The 16222-nt window shown below is 41.8% G+C and overlaps 1 protein-coding gene and 2 long non-coding RNA genes across 4 annotated transcripts; 2 read left to right on the top strand and 1 right to left on the bottom strand.

Annotated features, from left to right (window-relative positions):
* Nucleotides 1-1003: 1003 nt before the first annotated feature.
* On the bottom strand, nt 1004-3515 carry LOC311363045 (transcription factor Spi-C-like; the record flags this gene model as incomplete). The annotated part of the gene is made up of 5 exons (XM_084482974.1): nt 1004-1464; nt 1901-2006; nt 2681-2832; nt 3145-3232; nt 3483-3515. 5 exons carry the CDS (start codon nt 3513-3515, stop codon nt 1004-1006), a joined length of 840 nt encoding a protein of 279 aa, XP_084339100.1.
* Nucleotides 3516-8628: 5113 nt separating this feature from the next.
* On the top strand, nt 8629-10974 carry LOC311363118. 2 transcript variants are annotated; one of them, XR_014638925.1, is made up of 4 exons: nt 8629-9679; nt 9775-9831; nt 10303-10350; nt 10815-10974. It is a non-coding gene; the product is annotated as an uncharacterized lncRNA (long non-coding RNA). The 2 variants fall into 2 exon arrangements; XR_014638926.1 differs by lacking the exon at nt 10815-10974 and adding an exon at nt 10582-10593 and having other exon boundaries at nt 8643-9679.
* Nucleotides 10975-14090: 3116 nt separating this feature from the next.
* LOC311363119 lies at nt 14091-15916 on the top strand. Its single transcript, XR_014638927.1, has 4 exons — nt 14091-14993; nt 15089-15145; nt 15617-15664; nt 15896-15916. It is a non-coding gene; the product is annotated as an uncharacterized lncRNA (long non-coding RNA).
* The last annotated feature ends 306 nt before the right edge of the window (nt 15917-16222 follow it).

Genomic DNA, 16222 nt, shown 5'->3' on the forward strand with positions numbered 1-16222 from the left:
CAACAATTGCCACCCGTCCCACAGAGAACAGTGGAGCCCTCCAGAGCTGACCACATCCTGCCCTCTCTGGGTGAGATAACACCGGGCTGAAGGCGCCCGGGGAACCACGGCTCCCTGTGCGGAGGAAACGCACGTTTGCTGCTGCACTATTTCTTCACCCCAACCCCCAAAAGTGTCCAAACTGACTGACTTTATTCTGGGCCCGTTGCGGCCGTTATGTTGATGCTTGAGAAAGTATAGTGGGATTTTATATATGTATTATTATTATTATTATTATTATTAATATTTTTTTTGTGTGTTTTTTTATGTTTGTATAATACAATGTCAGGGTTTCCCACAGCACTTGCCAACTTTTTTTTAAATTATTTTTTTTAATTGTAAATATTATACATAAGTATAAAATAATCTAAACTTCAGTCACTCTGTGTATAGATCAAGACTTGCAGCCTGACAGCCTGCATGAAAATAAGCATAAATAATCCACCTGTAAAAGAGTGCAATTACCAAAGGTTTCAACATAAGTGTTGAAACAAAGGTCGATGAAGACCGGGTGAGGTGGCTGCAGAAAGGATGATTAAAAAGGCAGTGATGTAATGACATGTTTATTGTTTGAAGATCATCAAAAGTCAAACAAATAGAGTGAAAAAAAACAATACGGCAAAATACAATAAGCCTAAAGCTGATGTTTTTTTTTCCCCGGATTAATACTGAGAAAGTTACAGAAAAACACGTTGAAATAGAAATAGCAATATCATAAATATAATATACTAACACAACTTTGTACATTTCAAATTCATACTGAATATTATAATTATTAGAAAAACGGCATTGCAACCCTTATAACAAACTTTGAACATAGTTTGTTACAATTAAGTTATTAGTTAATTAGTTTATAACGACACGTCAAGAGAAGCGTCCGCTACTGCTGCTTCAAAACCAAATTCAAGTCTGTACAAAACGACCGTGGGCGCAACGTGTGCCGTCTCTTGTTTTTGTCTCTCAGTCAAAGGTGCCGTGGATCCGTGGCCGAAAACCACTGTTCCTGCAGGGGGTAGTGCCCATACCAGCTGTACCAGTCGGGCCCATACGACCCGGGCTCCCCGGGCGGACCCTGGCCTCCTCCTCCCGGTCCGGAGGGGTGGGCGTGGGGCCTCAGCTGGGACCCCTGCTCCGCCCCGCCCAGCCTCTGGAGGATGGCCGGGTTGAACTGGTAGGTGAGCTTGCGGCGCACCTTGATGATCTCGCCGCTGCGGCTGTAGTTGCGCAGGGCGCGCGCCATCTTCTGGTAGGTCATGGTCTTGCGGTTGCCCTTGCGCTGGCCCCAGCACTCGGCCAGCCGCTCCTTGTTCTTGGAGACGAAGTGGAAGGTGCCGTTGGCCGCGTCGGTCCACTGGATGGAGTCGGCCATGGCCGGGTCGCTCAGTGCCTCGTGCAGGTACTCGTACAGACGCAGCTTCTTGCGGCCTGCGGGGGGGGGGGGGGGGGGGGTCATGAGGTGCAGGGTGTCAGAATGCGGAGGGCCGATTGATTGATTGGGGCCATGGGGCGTCACCTGGCGGCCACGTTGGTTCTAAACACGAGCTAGCCTAGCCTGGCGTCTAGCTAGCTGGAACCGAGATGGCCGCTGGGTGAACAAGGCCCATTGATGCTATTGCTTAACCCACACACACACACATCCCTATCTTGCCTGAACCCAGAGGCCTCAGCTTAGGTTCTTTGTAATATTCTATAACATATATTCTATTATTATTTATTATATTAATAGTATTAGCAACTCTTTGTATTTGGCACTCGGCGTTAAGCACCTCACGATTCAAATTTGCATATGTCTTTCCCTCTGGGTTTTATGGTTTGAATTCCCTCAATCTTATTTTTTTATGTGCTGAAGAAATGTGGTTACCTTTTCCGTTTCTGGGAACCGGTAGGACGGGGTAGAACTGTGAGGACTCATGTGCTACTGGTTGACCCGCCGAGACTTCAGGGACCCCCAGGGGCCACGACTGCTGCTGAGGGACAACACAAAAATAACGTTCAGTATAGGCTGCCTTCTGACGGACAAACCACCCATGGATTCAAGCCTCATGTGCATGCAAACATGGATGTGTGCGTGTTCCGACACACACACACACACACATGCATGCCTGTGTATGTGTCCCCGGTATAGTAGGTGTTCATTTTGAGGGGGAGAACATGTGCATTGGTCGCACCCCAGTAAAAACAGGAAAGAAACAGAGGACTTTTACTCTGAAAAAACGCTATAACATAGCGTTCATAGACACAAAAAATGCATTGACATGGGCAGGTATATTCTCTTCAGAACTGGGTCCTTTTTTTACACCCCCCCAAAAAAAATTCACAGGTGAATAAATATTTGAAAGCAATACAGAGTGCCTGAGAGCCCTACTGCAATATATTTCATAATATTTTCAATTGTCACCAGGTGCCTGAAATTCAGTGTTTTCCTTTACTTAAAAACGAAAACATTTCCAGGATAAACAATCGAAGAAAAGCCACCAATCAGTGCAAACTAATTCACCAGGATGCATGAAAACAAGTGTTTGGTCTGGGAGCCCTTCCTTGCGGCAGAAGGAGAACCCCCCCAGACCCGAACACTTTAACATGTCCGTCCCTCTGTTCCCCCCCCCCCCCCCCCCAACATCATCAAAGCGCCGCCACCTACCCCGCTGCTCTGCATGTGCTGGCTGCCCAGCGGCGTGCTGCTCCAGTCGTACACAGGGCTCAGGGCGTCGGGGTGGGTGGGCGTGACCAGGTAGCAGGAGATCTGACAGCCCAGCGGCTGGTGCGTCCCCAGCGTCTCGTAGTATTTATACCCTGAATGGAAGAAAAAAAAAGTAACAATACGAATAAAAGGTTGTTTCAAGTTTGCCCTCCGAAATAACAGACGAAGCGTACGTATTTACGAGGTTAAAACCTTTCTTGTTTTAAATAAGAATGATAAGGTACTTGGGGGGGTAGGGGGGGATTCATTTGAAATGGCAGCAAAATTAATGCAAAAATGTGACTATAAATCAATAAAGATCAATGAAATAAAAAAAATTAAGATTAAACATATCTCAGTTCTGAGGAGCAGAAGCCTAATGGACGCTGTGTGTGTGATGTGTCATTTTGCTGCCGGAGACAAACCTGGGTCGCAGTAAGGGCTCTCAGAGTGATGCTGAATCACATCTATTGCATCCTGGAAATGCTGGTTGATGTCGGTGTCCAAGGCACTCTGGGGTTCAAAGACACGGTCAGGGAATTTTGCATTCTCAACCATAAACATACTAAAATATAAACCTACCTAGCACCCACGTTAAAGGTATTCCCTCCCCGAAAAAAGGGCAACGTTTCAATCACATTTAAACTTGTGAAATTAATTGGAAATAAGTAATATATTTGAGGAATACACTATTTTTAAGTACTTTTTGATAACAATCATTGAATTATTGAATTACAATCATTCTGAATGTAGCAGGACTCACCATCTTGTATGGTGGACCCTCAGCCAAGACCATGGCTCTCTCAGCGTTTGGTAGAACACCTTCAGTGCCAGTGACTGGTACCTGCTCAGGTATATATACGGTATATGTGGACCAGTAGGGGACCAGCCCCAATAGGGGCTTGCTGCGAAATTACCACGTGACGTCACAATATAGCCTTTTTTACTTCTCTTTTTGTTTTTCTCTCTGGAAGAATGGATCGGCTTCAGATCTGACCATCGCAATCTTAACCAGAGATCAGGATCTGTGGACCGCAGTCAGCAGCCACCATCTCTCACTTCATCTCTTTGCCCTCTAAATCCAGTGTTTGTGTTTGGCCACAGGATTTGCATAACCTGCAGAAACACACATCCATCACACATTAACAATAAGTGCTTTTGATTTACAGTAAGTTGAAATCACAACTCTGGGAGGGTGGAGGCGGGTCTTAGGGATTGATTGAATGGTAGCCATTGGCAACCTGACATCAAAACTAAATAGAAGAAATTATTTTTTTGCCCCAAAGTTTACAAATAGAAAGCTGTAAGCTTTTATATATATATTTCGTAAATATTTTCTGTATGAATGGACCAAAATGGAAATGCAACTAGTTGAAGACTTTTGTTGAATTTGAATTTGTTGTTGAGTATCTTGAAATCTGAATAGCTATACCTCGACTATACCTCGACAACAGGTTATCGAATAACAATTTTAAGATGAAAATGTAAAGGTTAATGATTATGAAAGGCTAACCTATCTTGTTGACAGAGTCAAATCCCTCTGCAAATAAACATCACTTTTTCTCTCCAACACTTGTATCACTCGGGTAACCAGTTTTAAATACCAACTGACATTGTCCTGAAGTTCCCCTTTTAGTTTTTGGTTGATGGTCATAAGGTAGAGGAAAATAATTGATGGATATACTGATAAATGAGTGCAGGTAGCAGAGATTAGAGCAATAAAAAATTTAATGGGTAATTAGATGCAAAAAAAAGATAAATCTCAAAAATGATGACTCAATTTCTGTGTATTCGTTATTTGAATCCATTAGCATTTTAATTGTAAGGTAGCTTCACTATCATTTTTTGTTGTATAATCACATTTCAATTGTAATCAAAACACAAATAGTGCATGCTATTATGTGTGTGTGTTCTCATGCATGTTTGCGTTCCTGTGTGTGTGTGTGTGTGTGTGTGTGTGTGTGTGTGTGTGTGTGTGTGTGTTTGTGTGGGATTGTCTGTTTCCTGGCAGTGCAGCATGCTGATAAAGTGGAGACCACAAACCCTCTCCTGACACTCTCTACTGCTTCCCAGCGCTCCATTCATGTTGAAACGTCTGTCAGGTCACGTCCATAAATTTAGCGACCACAACCTCACAGACCATGACTCCCACTCAGTAGGCCTACAGTTATGCGTCTTATGAACCACCATATTTCATTTTTTGACACAATTTCAGTGTCACGCATGTATGTGCGTCCGTGTGTGTGTGTGTGTATGGACAAATGCAGGGGGTACTTTCTGTTGTTCTTTTATGAGCTTTTTTTTTGTTTTAATGTAAGTTATGAACAGATCTCAACTTGTAGCACTGTAATAAAACGTGTTGAATCTGAAAACCACCATAATAAAATGTATTAACAATGTGGATACACCGTCCATTTAGTGGCCATTAACATGCAAATACATTATTTATATTAATTAAAAACAATGTTCCCCTTCCCAAAGTATTCTTGTGCTGGTGAAACACGTAGGCAACTTGGCCGAAAAAATGTCTTAGCCGGGCAATGTTACCAAAAAATGTAGAGAAGTGTGCTACTGTGCCTACTTGTTTGGTTTGTTTTGCTTAAGTGGGCAGGGAGCATGCGTACAGGATATTTAATCTGTGCAAACAAAGAAGCACTCTTCTTCCTCTTCTGAATTCAATAGTTGCGTGTAGCTTGGCGAACATGGCGGAGCCGTCGACGAAACCGCAGCACGGTCAGGCCCCCCTCGCACTTCTTCATTTGCTTCGTTATTAAAACGCGGCGCAGAAAATTGAGAAGTTTGCGGCCACTGCCTTGGATCAGATGATTAGACATCGGGTATATGTATCAGTTGTATCCTCTCTGTGAGTGGCAGGGTTTTAGTTTTGTACAGTCTCTTGGTTTGAGTGTACGTGTCTGAGAAGCAATAAGCTTACCATTATTCATTAGTAAACAATAAAAAAAAAACTATTGGTTTGCCTAATGATGTGCAAAATGCAGCCTAGGTTGTATAAGGGCAGCTGGATGTTATTTCAGCTAGAGACCTGGGGTTGCGCAACGTTCAAATGTCTTGCTGTTCATGCGTGTTAATTCATAAAGTAGACAACAAAACCAGAGGTCGTTGTGTTCTGCTTTTTAAGACAATGCAACAGTGTTGAAGTGTGTGTTTAGGAAAACTATGTTCCACATAGGCCTGCCATGACTGACGTCAAAGCCATTAAGGTCTGTGTGCCGTACGTGTATGTTTTGAGGATTGTTTTTTTTTGGTTAACTACAGAGTGGACTCATCAGTTTCTCTCATTTTATAACGGGACCCAAATATGTAAATGTGAGTTGAAATCTCCTCGTCCCGTGGTGTCAGGGTACTTAAGAATAATACATTTTCACGGAAAAATCCCAAAACAAATAAACAATAAAACAGGCCCATTTTCAGATTAGTTTAAAACCAAACGGCCCATTTCCCGGTTGTTACAATGTCCCTGAACTTAAACAAGGTGGAAAAACAGCTTGTTTTTTGTTTTGGTGTGGAACAAATGTAAAAAAAAAAGAAGGTAAAAAACCTTTAAACATTAAACATTGACCTGAGTTGTTGACAACTTATCAGTTCATCCACTGGCTCTGGCAGAGTTGAGTCAACAAGCCCCCGTTCTCTGAGGCAATCCGGACCACTCCTACTGCTGGGCCTGGCAGCACCTGGCCATTCTCAAATGCACAGATATACTTATCTATTAGTTATCTATCTATTAGTTATCTATCTATTATCTATCTTTCAGTCAAAGTAAAAATCATGTGAAAACTTTACTGTCAGGAGAACGAGGCAATTTGCAAATGAATTTGTTGCCCGTAGCTTCAGAGCTAAAGCTAGCTAGTTAAGTTGTAAGTGTGTGGTAAGTGTTGCCCTTAGTCCTTATTCCCTATCCAAATAAAGATCTCCATCACTCACCGGGAATGTGTTAAAGGCTTTAGATAATATTACAAATAATTTGAAAACCCACATTTCTTTAAAGTTGTAGAGTAGGCCTATTGCTCTGCCTGTCTAAATTGACCCTAATTTGTAACAGAATCCAAAATAAAAATTCCCCTGAAGAAATATTGTGATGCATATGTACAAAGAACGGAAATCCCTTCCTGCCAGAAACCTAATGAACTAGTTCTTAATTAATTGATGGAATAAACGTGTGAATGTGCACAGTGACGCCTAGTGGTAGGACTGGGAATATTACAAGCAGACTGATTTTGAAAAGATTTTTATTGATATGGAAATTACTCAAGTCGACCACCGTAACCAAAACACCAAACCAAATCGCCCTTAGGGAACAATAAAAGCTTTAAGTAAGTAACTAAAGATGTAGGTTTATTTCAAATGGGGGATACTAGTAATCATTCTTAAAGGGGCCATGACATGCCACCAGGTGTGGTGTGATTAGCCGTTACAATCTGTACAATCTAAGACATCACAGGTGTGCGTGTCCACCAACGTTTGCTGCAGTCCACTGGGTAGGCTGATAGACTGATCTGTCCAGCACGCATCTAGGTGGACACGCCCACTATCTGCCCCTTATGACGTCATAAGGGGCAGATTTCCAAAACGGCTTCTAACAGCTTATCGCACCACACCTGGTGGCATGTCATGGCACCTTTAAGTAAACCAATCTATTTGAAGTACTTGCCTAACAAGGTCCTACCAAAATTCTCCCATGTGCCCCCCCCCTTTTACCATGACCTCCACTGGCTCCCTGTAGTAGTCAAGACGATGCTGTTGGCTTACAAGGCAGTCAACGGAACTGCCCCTGCCTACCGCCGAGCGTTGACCACCCCAGCTCAGGCGCTCCGCTCAGCTACCTCAGCTGGACGCCTGGTACCGCCATCGCTAAGAGCAAGCAAAGGCTGCACAATAAAGTCACTACTCATTAGTGGTGGATTTCATGATTCGTTTGAATGAATCAGTTTGCGTCGGTCAGTTCGCCAAGAAGAGTCGTTCATTTATTTGTTTGTTCGTTCGCATTTCCGGTAGCGGTGAATCATGATTCTCAGTCACTGAGTCGGTCAGACTCGGCTCCTCCCTCGTTCTCGTTCAAACGAATCGCGAACACACGTTCGTGAATGCCGAGTCGGTCAGACTCAGCTCCTCCCTCGTTCTCATTCTCAAACGAATCACGATCGTGCAATGGTGCAAACGGTCAACAATCAACACAACATTAACTAAGTTCCTTTTAGCTGAGGAGTGCTTCATGTTCAGAATCGGGATGTTGTTGCCCGGCTGACTCTCGTGACTTCTCAGTCCTCGAGTCTTCACCGCTAAACACAGTCAGTGAACGAACGGCGACTCAGCGAATAGTGGGTGGAGCTGGGAGTCGAGTCTCGGAGAACGAACGAGACGAATGACGATGAACGAGAGCGGCGAATCAGGTCGGTTCGTTCGTTTTAAAGAGTCGTTTGTTCAAACTGATTCGTTCGCGAACGAGCCACCACTACTACTCATCTGTTTTGTAAAGCACCTGGGGTTTATTGAAAGGCTCTATATAATTTGAATGTACTATTATTCAAACACAATACTGATTTGATTCAAGAAAAAAATGTTTAACCATTTTGCACAGATTAGACAAAAACGAATAAACAATATGAGCTAAGAATAAAAAGAAATACATTTAAAATGTTTTTACGTTAGGTAGGTGTGAGGGACCGACGTGGTCCCCCCACGTATTCAGGATATGGACAAACGGATTGGCGAGTGTGGGCCAAAAGTTTTATTTACTCCAAAACAGTCCAAAAATAAATTAACAAAAATAAATCCATTGCTTACAAAATAAAGGAATGTTCCAAAAAGAAAAGACTTAGCTATTTAGCAGCTACGCCTAGCATAAACCTCGCATAAATTAGCATAGCATAACATAACATCACACACCGTGTGCTTCTACTACTGGCCCCTCGTCAAGCCAGCACCTCCTTCAGCCCAAAATGAGACTCCCCTTAAATAAGCCAATCAGTCCCAGGCCAAGGCTGGCATAACCTGCTGCCCCATTCTGCTACGGACATCCAAATACCACATTCAAAATGAAGTAAGGGGAGAGACAGTGAGAAGGAATTTTCACCTTCTCACAGTAGGTTAGCTATATTACATACCTATGTGTCTTTATGAACCTATGTATTTACTGAATTAACTGTAGAAATTAGAATTAAGGACTAGTTTCCAACCACTCTTGTTTGATCACCATTTCTGCCATCGCTGGATAAAATCCTGCGCTGCGTGCCCCCGCGTGATCACCTGTACTTTGGAGCGAGCTACTCCAGGTTCAACCAGCAGAGCTGGAAACCCTTTGTCTGGAAGAGACCCTCAGCCACATGCCGGACCACTCCTACTGCTGGGCCTGGCAGCACCTGGCCATTCTCAAGATATACTTATCTATTAGGGCTGGGCATTAATTAAATATTCCTATGATTATCGTGGTTGTACATTTTTTGATATCGCCCAGCAGCCCTACGATACAGTTGTCAGTGTGCCATCATCAGTTGCCAAATATTTCAACTTTGTTCAGAATGTAGGCCTACATAGAATAACAATTAGAAATGCAAAACTTTCACCACAAACCCCCATTGAATGATGTATATTAACAATACAGAGCAATGGAACAAATATAAAAAATAAAAAAAAACATTAAACATTGACCTGAGTTGTTGACAACTTATCAGTTCATCCACTGGCTCTGGCAGAGTTGAGTCAACAAGCCCCCGTTCTCTGAGGCAATCCCAGACAGTCCATATTTGAACAACGCTCTATTCCTTCTCTTGGACAGAAGTATCGGTTCTTCTCCATGGTGGTGAATCCTGATCTGCTGGTCGCTTATCTTCAGCCGTAATATATCATACCATAAAAGCCGAGCATGGATCCTGCATGGTCTGTGGTTGTGCTTCTGCTGGGCTGTGTCTTTGGAAGTCCTTTACCTTCATTAGATGTCAACAGGTAAGGGATTCATCCCCTTTGAAATCCTTCAGCGTTGTTCAGAGTTCAGCACGCAACACTGGTGAACAGTTTAAACATTTCTCTTGTTTCTGTAGAGAAGGCGTTCAGCCTGTAGACAATATGCCTATTCCAATGGACAGCAACTCAACAGGGTGAGTTTTAAGGGGAAAGAACTAACAAATGACAATATAGAATATATGTGATGCCAGATTCAGATGCAATGTATAATATGAAGAATGTCAGAGGACCATTATGTTGTCAATAGCACCCTCGTGGACAGCAGATTTTAGCCAAAGGGCTCACATTTATTGCAAGATTCATATATTCATGATTAATGTATTCCGGCCAATTGGATGAGATTAGTCCCCTTGCAGACAGAAACAACACAGGGTGAGTTCAAATTAAAATGACAGTAGGCTAAAGGATGCTTTATACCTACATTACTCATGAATATTTTTCTAGAGCTTTAAACCCTGCATTAATAATAATTAAAATACGTTCAACTAGGTTGACAATGACAATAGTACCCTCATGGACAATAAATCCACAATGTGAGTGTTTAGACAATAAAGGGATACCATGTATTGTTTCAAGTTTCAATCTTTTTTTTTTCCTATATGAAGACCGCATCTAGACCCAGCCTCTGGGAACAGTACCGGACCGAACATCACGTGAGTTCAATTTATAATGACAGTAGGCTCAATTATGTTTGTCACCTACAAAACTTGTATTTTATTTTGTTTTAAACCCAGTAGTTATCCTAATACAAATACACATAAATGTATGTTATTTATGAAACCTAATCTATGTGTTACCATTACATAAACCGGTTTGTGTATGTGCAATACGTTTTTTACAAAATTATGTTGAAATAACGTTTGGTCTTTTTCCATTTTGCACAGCCTTGGCTCTGGGTAAGATTTGTATTCTATTTAAAGATTGTATGTAGAAAATGTACGGTAGTTTTTAGTGTGTCAATTTGTCAATGTAGTGTAATTAATATGTCCACAAGACAATTAGGACGCATCAGGTAAAGAAGAGTGTTTTCTTTTAATGTAAACAATCATTTTTAATCAGAGTTTTCAAAAGTACATACAAGTCTTCTTTCCACCCAGCGTTTGTCTCTTGCTTTCAGATGGGATTTGCCGACAATCAACCTGCACCGCCTGGACGGAATCGGGACGGGCGATCAGGAAGGGGGCGCCACGACAACAGATATATACGGGCCGGGATAAACAAATAATTATATTATTATAATATTAAATAACATATATAATAAAAAACATCATGATTAAGGATTGTGCACAGATGTTCAACAGTCTTAAAATTGATCCAACAGAAAGTATCACAGCCATCAAGGTAGGCTTACTAGCCTACTCTCGGAACCAGTTCTGCTATGTTATAGCAGAACACCTGCTACAAATGTTTTATGAATGGCCCACGGTCAATTTCTCTTTTTAGAATATAATCAATATAGCCTACTGTATAATGGCAATTATACAAAAATAACCCTGGGACTATTCATCTGTCATTCCGATCATGCATTAAAGCCCTCGGAAGTATATATCGTTGATCAAAAAAAAGAAGAAGAGGTAATACGCACCGGTGACAGGGCGTGCACTGCACCGCATGAACTGTAGGCCTATGCTGGAGTGAGTGAGAGAGTGAGTGAGTGAGTGAGTGAAAAAAAGTTAGTGAAGGAAGTTAGCCCCCTTAAAAACGTCCATGTCTACTTCTCCAGATTCAGGACCATTGCAATCTATAGCCCACTCTAATACAATATAATCTATAAAAAAACATACTTTCTTTTTCTCTTAAAAAGTGTGATTCATTTGATAGATTGTTTTTTTTAGTTAACTACAGAGTGGCTGAAATCAGAAAATAACTTGTCAGTTTCTCCCGTTTTTTAACGGGACCCAGATATGAAAATGAGTTGAAATGGCCTCGTCCTTTGGTGTCAGGGTGGGATACTTAAGAATAATGCATTTTCCCGTAAAAATCCCAAAACAAATAAACGATAGAACAAAACATTTTCAGATTTATTTAAAACCAAAAATTAGAAAACGATCGATTTATCCTTACGGATTGGATACAGCAGTTGACTGAAATGAATGGTGAACCGGAAGATAAATTTAACTGTCAAAGTAAAAATCATGTGAAAACTTTACTGTCAGGAGAACGAGGCAATTTGCAAATGAATTTGTTGCCCGTAGCTTCAGAGCTAAAGCTAGCTAGTTAAGTTGTAAGTGTGTGGTAAGTGTTGCCCTTAGTCCTTATTCCCTATCCAAATAAAGATCTCCATCACTCACCGGGAATGTGTTAAAGGCTTTAGATAATATTACAAATAATTTGAAAACCCACATTTCTTTAAAGTTGTAGAGTATTGCTCTGCCTGTCTAAATTGACCCTAATTTGTAACAGAATCCAAAATAAAAATTCCCCTGAAGAAATATTGTGATGCATATGTACAAAGAACGGAAATCCCTTCCTGCCAGAAACCTAATGAACTAGTTCTTAATTAATTGATGGAATAAACGTGTGAATGTGCACAGTGACGCCTAGTGGTAGGACTGGGAATATTACAAGCAGACTGATTTTGAAAAGATTTTTATTGATATGGAAATTACTCAAGTCGACCACCGTAACCAAAACACCAAACCAAATCGCCCTTAGGGAACAATAAAAGCTTTAAGTAAGTAACTAAAGATGTAGGTTTATTTCAAATGGGGGATACTAGTAATCATTCTTAAAGGGGCCATGACATGCCACCAGGTGTGGTGTGATTAGCCGTTACAATCTGTACAATCTAAGACATCACAGGTGTGCGTGTCCACCAACGTTTGCTGCAGTCCACTGGGTAGGCTGATAGACTGATCTGTCCAGCACGCATCTAGGTGGACACGCCCACTATCTGCCCCTTATGACGTCATAAGGGGCAGATTTCCAAAACGGCTTCTAACAGCTTATCGCACCACACCTGGTGGCATGTCATGGCACCTTTAAGTAAACCAATCTATTTTAAGTACTTGCCTAACAAGGTCCTACCAAAATTCTCCCATGTGCCCCCCCCCTTTTACCATGACCTCCACTGGCTCCCTGTAGTAGTCAAGACGATGCTGTTGGCTTACAAGGCAGTCAACGGAACTGCCCCTGCCTACCGCCGAGTGTTGACCACCCCAGCTCAGGCGCTCCGCTCAGCTACCTCAGCTGGACGCCTGGTACCGCCATCGCTAAGAGCAAGCAAAGGCTGCACAATAAAGTCACTACTCATTAGTGGTGGATTTCATGATTCGTTTGAATGAATCAGTTTGCGTCGGTCAGTTCGCCAAGAAGAGTCGTTCATTTATTTGTTTGTTCGTTCGCATTTCCGGTAGCGGTGAATCATGATTCTCAGTCACTGAGTCGGTCAGACTCGGCTCCTCCCTCGTTCTCGTTCAAACGAATCGCGAACACACGTTCGTGAATGCCGAGTCGGTCAGACTCAGCTCCTCCCTCGTTCTCATTCTCAAACGAATCACGATCGTGCAATGGTGCAAACGGTCAACAATCAACACAACATTAACTAAGTTCCTTTTAGCTGAGGAGTGCTTCATGTTCGGAATCGGGATGTTGTTGCCCGGCTGGCTCTCGTGACTTCTCAGTCCTCGAGTCTTCTAAACACAGTCAGTGAACGAACGGCGACTCAGCGAATAGTGGGTGGAGCTGGGAGTCGAGTCTCGGAGAACGAACGAGACGAACGACGATGAACGAGAGTGGCGAATCAGGTCGGTTCGTTCGTTTTAAAGAGTCGTTCGTTCGAACTGATTCGTTCGCGAACGAGCCACCACTACTACTCATCTGTTTTGTAAAGCACCTGGGGTTTATTGAAAGGCTCTATATAATTTGAATGTACTATTATTCAAACACAATACTGATTTGATTCAAGAAAAAAATGTTTAACCATTTTGCACAGATTAGACAAAAACGAATAAACAATGAGCTAAGAATAAAAAGAAATTCATTTAAAATGTTTTTACGTTAGGTAGGTGTGAGGGACCGACGTGGTCCCCCCACGTATTCAGGATATGGACAAACGGATTGGCGAGTGTGGGCCAAAAGTTTTATTTACTCCAAAACAGTCCAAAAATAAATTAACAAAAATAAATCCATTGCTTACAAAATAAAGGAATGTTCCAAAAAGAAAAGACTTAGCTATTTAGCAGCTACGCCTAGCATAAACCTCGCATAAATTAGCATAGCATAACATAACATCACACACCGTGTGCTTCTACTACTGGCCCCATGTCAAGCCAGCACCTCCTTCAGCCCAAAATGAGACTCCCCTTAAATAAGCCAATCAGTCCCAGGCCAAGGCTGGCATAACCTGCTGCCCCATTCTGCTACGGACGTCCAAATACCACATTCAAAATGAAGTAAGGGGAGAGACAGTGAGAAGGAATTTTCACCTTCTCACAGTAGGTTAGCTATATTACATACCTATGTGTCTTTATGAACCTATGTATTTACTGAATTAACTGTAGAAATTAGAATTAAGGACTAGTTTCCAACCACTCTTGTTTGATCACCATTTCTGCCATCGCTGGATAAAATCCTGCGCTGCGTGCCCCCGCGTGATCACCTGTACTTTGGAGCGAGCTACTCCAGGTTCAACCAGCAGAGCTGGAAACCCTTTGTCTGGAAGAGACCCTCAGCCACATGCCGGACCACTCCTACTGCTGGGCCTGGCAGCACCTGGCCATTCTCAAGATATACTTATCTATTAGGGCTGGGCATTAATTAAATATTCCTATGATTATCGTGGTTGTACATTTTTTGATATCGCCCAGCAGCCCTACAATACAGTTGTCAGTGTGCCATCATCAGTTGCCAAATATTTCAACTTTGTTCAGAATGTAGGCCTACATAGAATAACAATTAGAAATGCAAAACTTTCACCACAAACCCCCATTGAATGATGTATATTAACAATACAGAGCAATGGAACAAATATAAAAAATAAAAAAAAACATTAAACATTGACCTGAGTTGTTGACAACTTATCAGTTCATCCACTGGCTCTGGCAGAGTTGAGTCAACAAGGCCCCGTTCTCTGAGGCAATCCCAGACAGTCCATATTTGAACAACGCTCTATTCCTTCTCTTGGACAGAAGTATCGGTTCTTCTCCATGGTGGTGAATCCTGATCTGCTGGTCGCTTATCTTCAGCCGTAATATATCATACCATAAAAGCCGAGCATGGATCCTGCATGGTCTGTGGTTGTGCTTCTGCTGGGCTGTGTCTTTGGAAGTCCTTTACCTTCATTAGATGTCAACAGGTAAGGGATTCATCCCCTTTGAAATCCTTCAGCGTTGTTCAGAGTTCAGCACGCAACACTGGTGAACAGTTTAAACATTTCTCTTGTTTCTGTAGAGAAGGCGTTCAGCCTGTAGACAATATGCCTATTCCAATGGACAGCAACTCAACAGGGTGAGTTTTAAGGGGAAAGAACTAACAAATGACAATATAGAATATATGTGATGCCAGATTCAGATGCAATGTATAATATGAAGAATGTCAGAGGACCATTATGTTGTCAATAGCACCCTCGTGGACAGCAGATTTTAGACAAAGGGCTCACATTTATTGCAAGATTCATATATTCATGATTAATGTATTCCGGCCAATTGGATGAGATTAGTCCCCTTGCAGACAGAAACAACACAGGGTGAGTTCAAATTAAAATGACAGTAGGCTAAAGGATGCTTTATACCTACATTACTCATGAATATTTTTCTAGAGATTTAAACCCTGCATTAATAATAATTAAAATACGTTCAACTAGGTTGACAATGACAATAGTACCCTCATGGACAATAAATCCACAATGTGAGTGTTTAGACAATAAAGGGATACCATGTATTGTTTCAAGTTTCAATCTTTTTTTTTTCCTATATGAAGACCGCATCTAGACCCAGCCTCTGGGAACAGTACCGGACCGAACATCACGTGAGTTCAATTTATAATGACAGTAGGCTCAATTATGTTTGTCACCTACAAAACTTGTATTTTATTTTGTTTTAAACCCAGTAGTTATCCTAATACAAATACACATAAATGTATGTTATTTATGAAACCTAATCTATGTGTTACCATTACATAAACCGGTTTGTGTATGTGCAATACGTTTTTTACAAAATTATGTTGAAATAACGTTTGGTCTTTTTCCATTTTGCACAGCCTTGGCTCTGGGTAAGATTTGTATTCTATTTAAAGATTGTATGTAGAAAATGTACGGTAGTTTTTAGTGTGTCAATTTGTCAATGTAGTGTGGTCTTTTTCCATTTTGCACAGCGGTGAATATGGTCAACCTGGGTAAGATTTGTATTCTATTTAAAGATTGTATGTAGAAAATGTACGGGTTTTTTTTTTTACGGAGTTTTCAAAAGTAGGCCTACATACAAGTCTTCTTTCCACCCAGCGTTTGTCTCTTCCTTTCAGATGGAAAATGCCGACAATCAACCTGCACCGCCTGGACGGAATCGGGGCGGGCGATAAGGAAGGGGG

Source organism: Micromesistius poutassou (genome assembly GCF_964030765.1).
Source record: "Micromesistius poutassou genome assembly, chromosome: 18".
Lineage (NCBI taxonomy): Eukaryota > Metazoa > Chordata > Actinopteri > Gadiformes > Gadidae > Micromesistius > Micromesistius poutassou.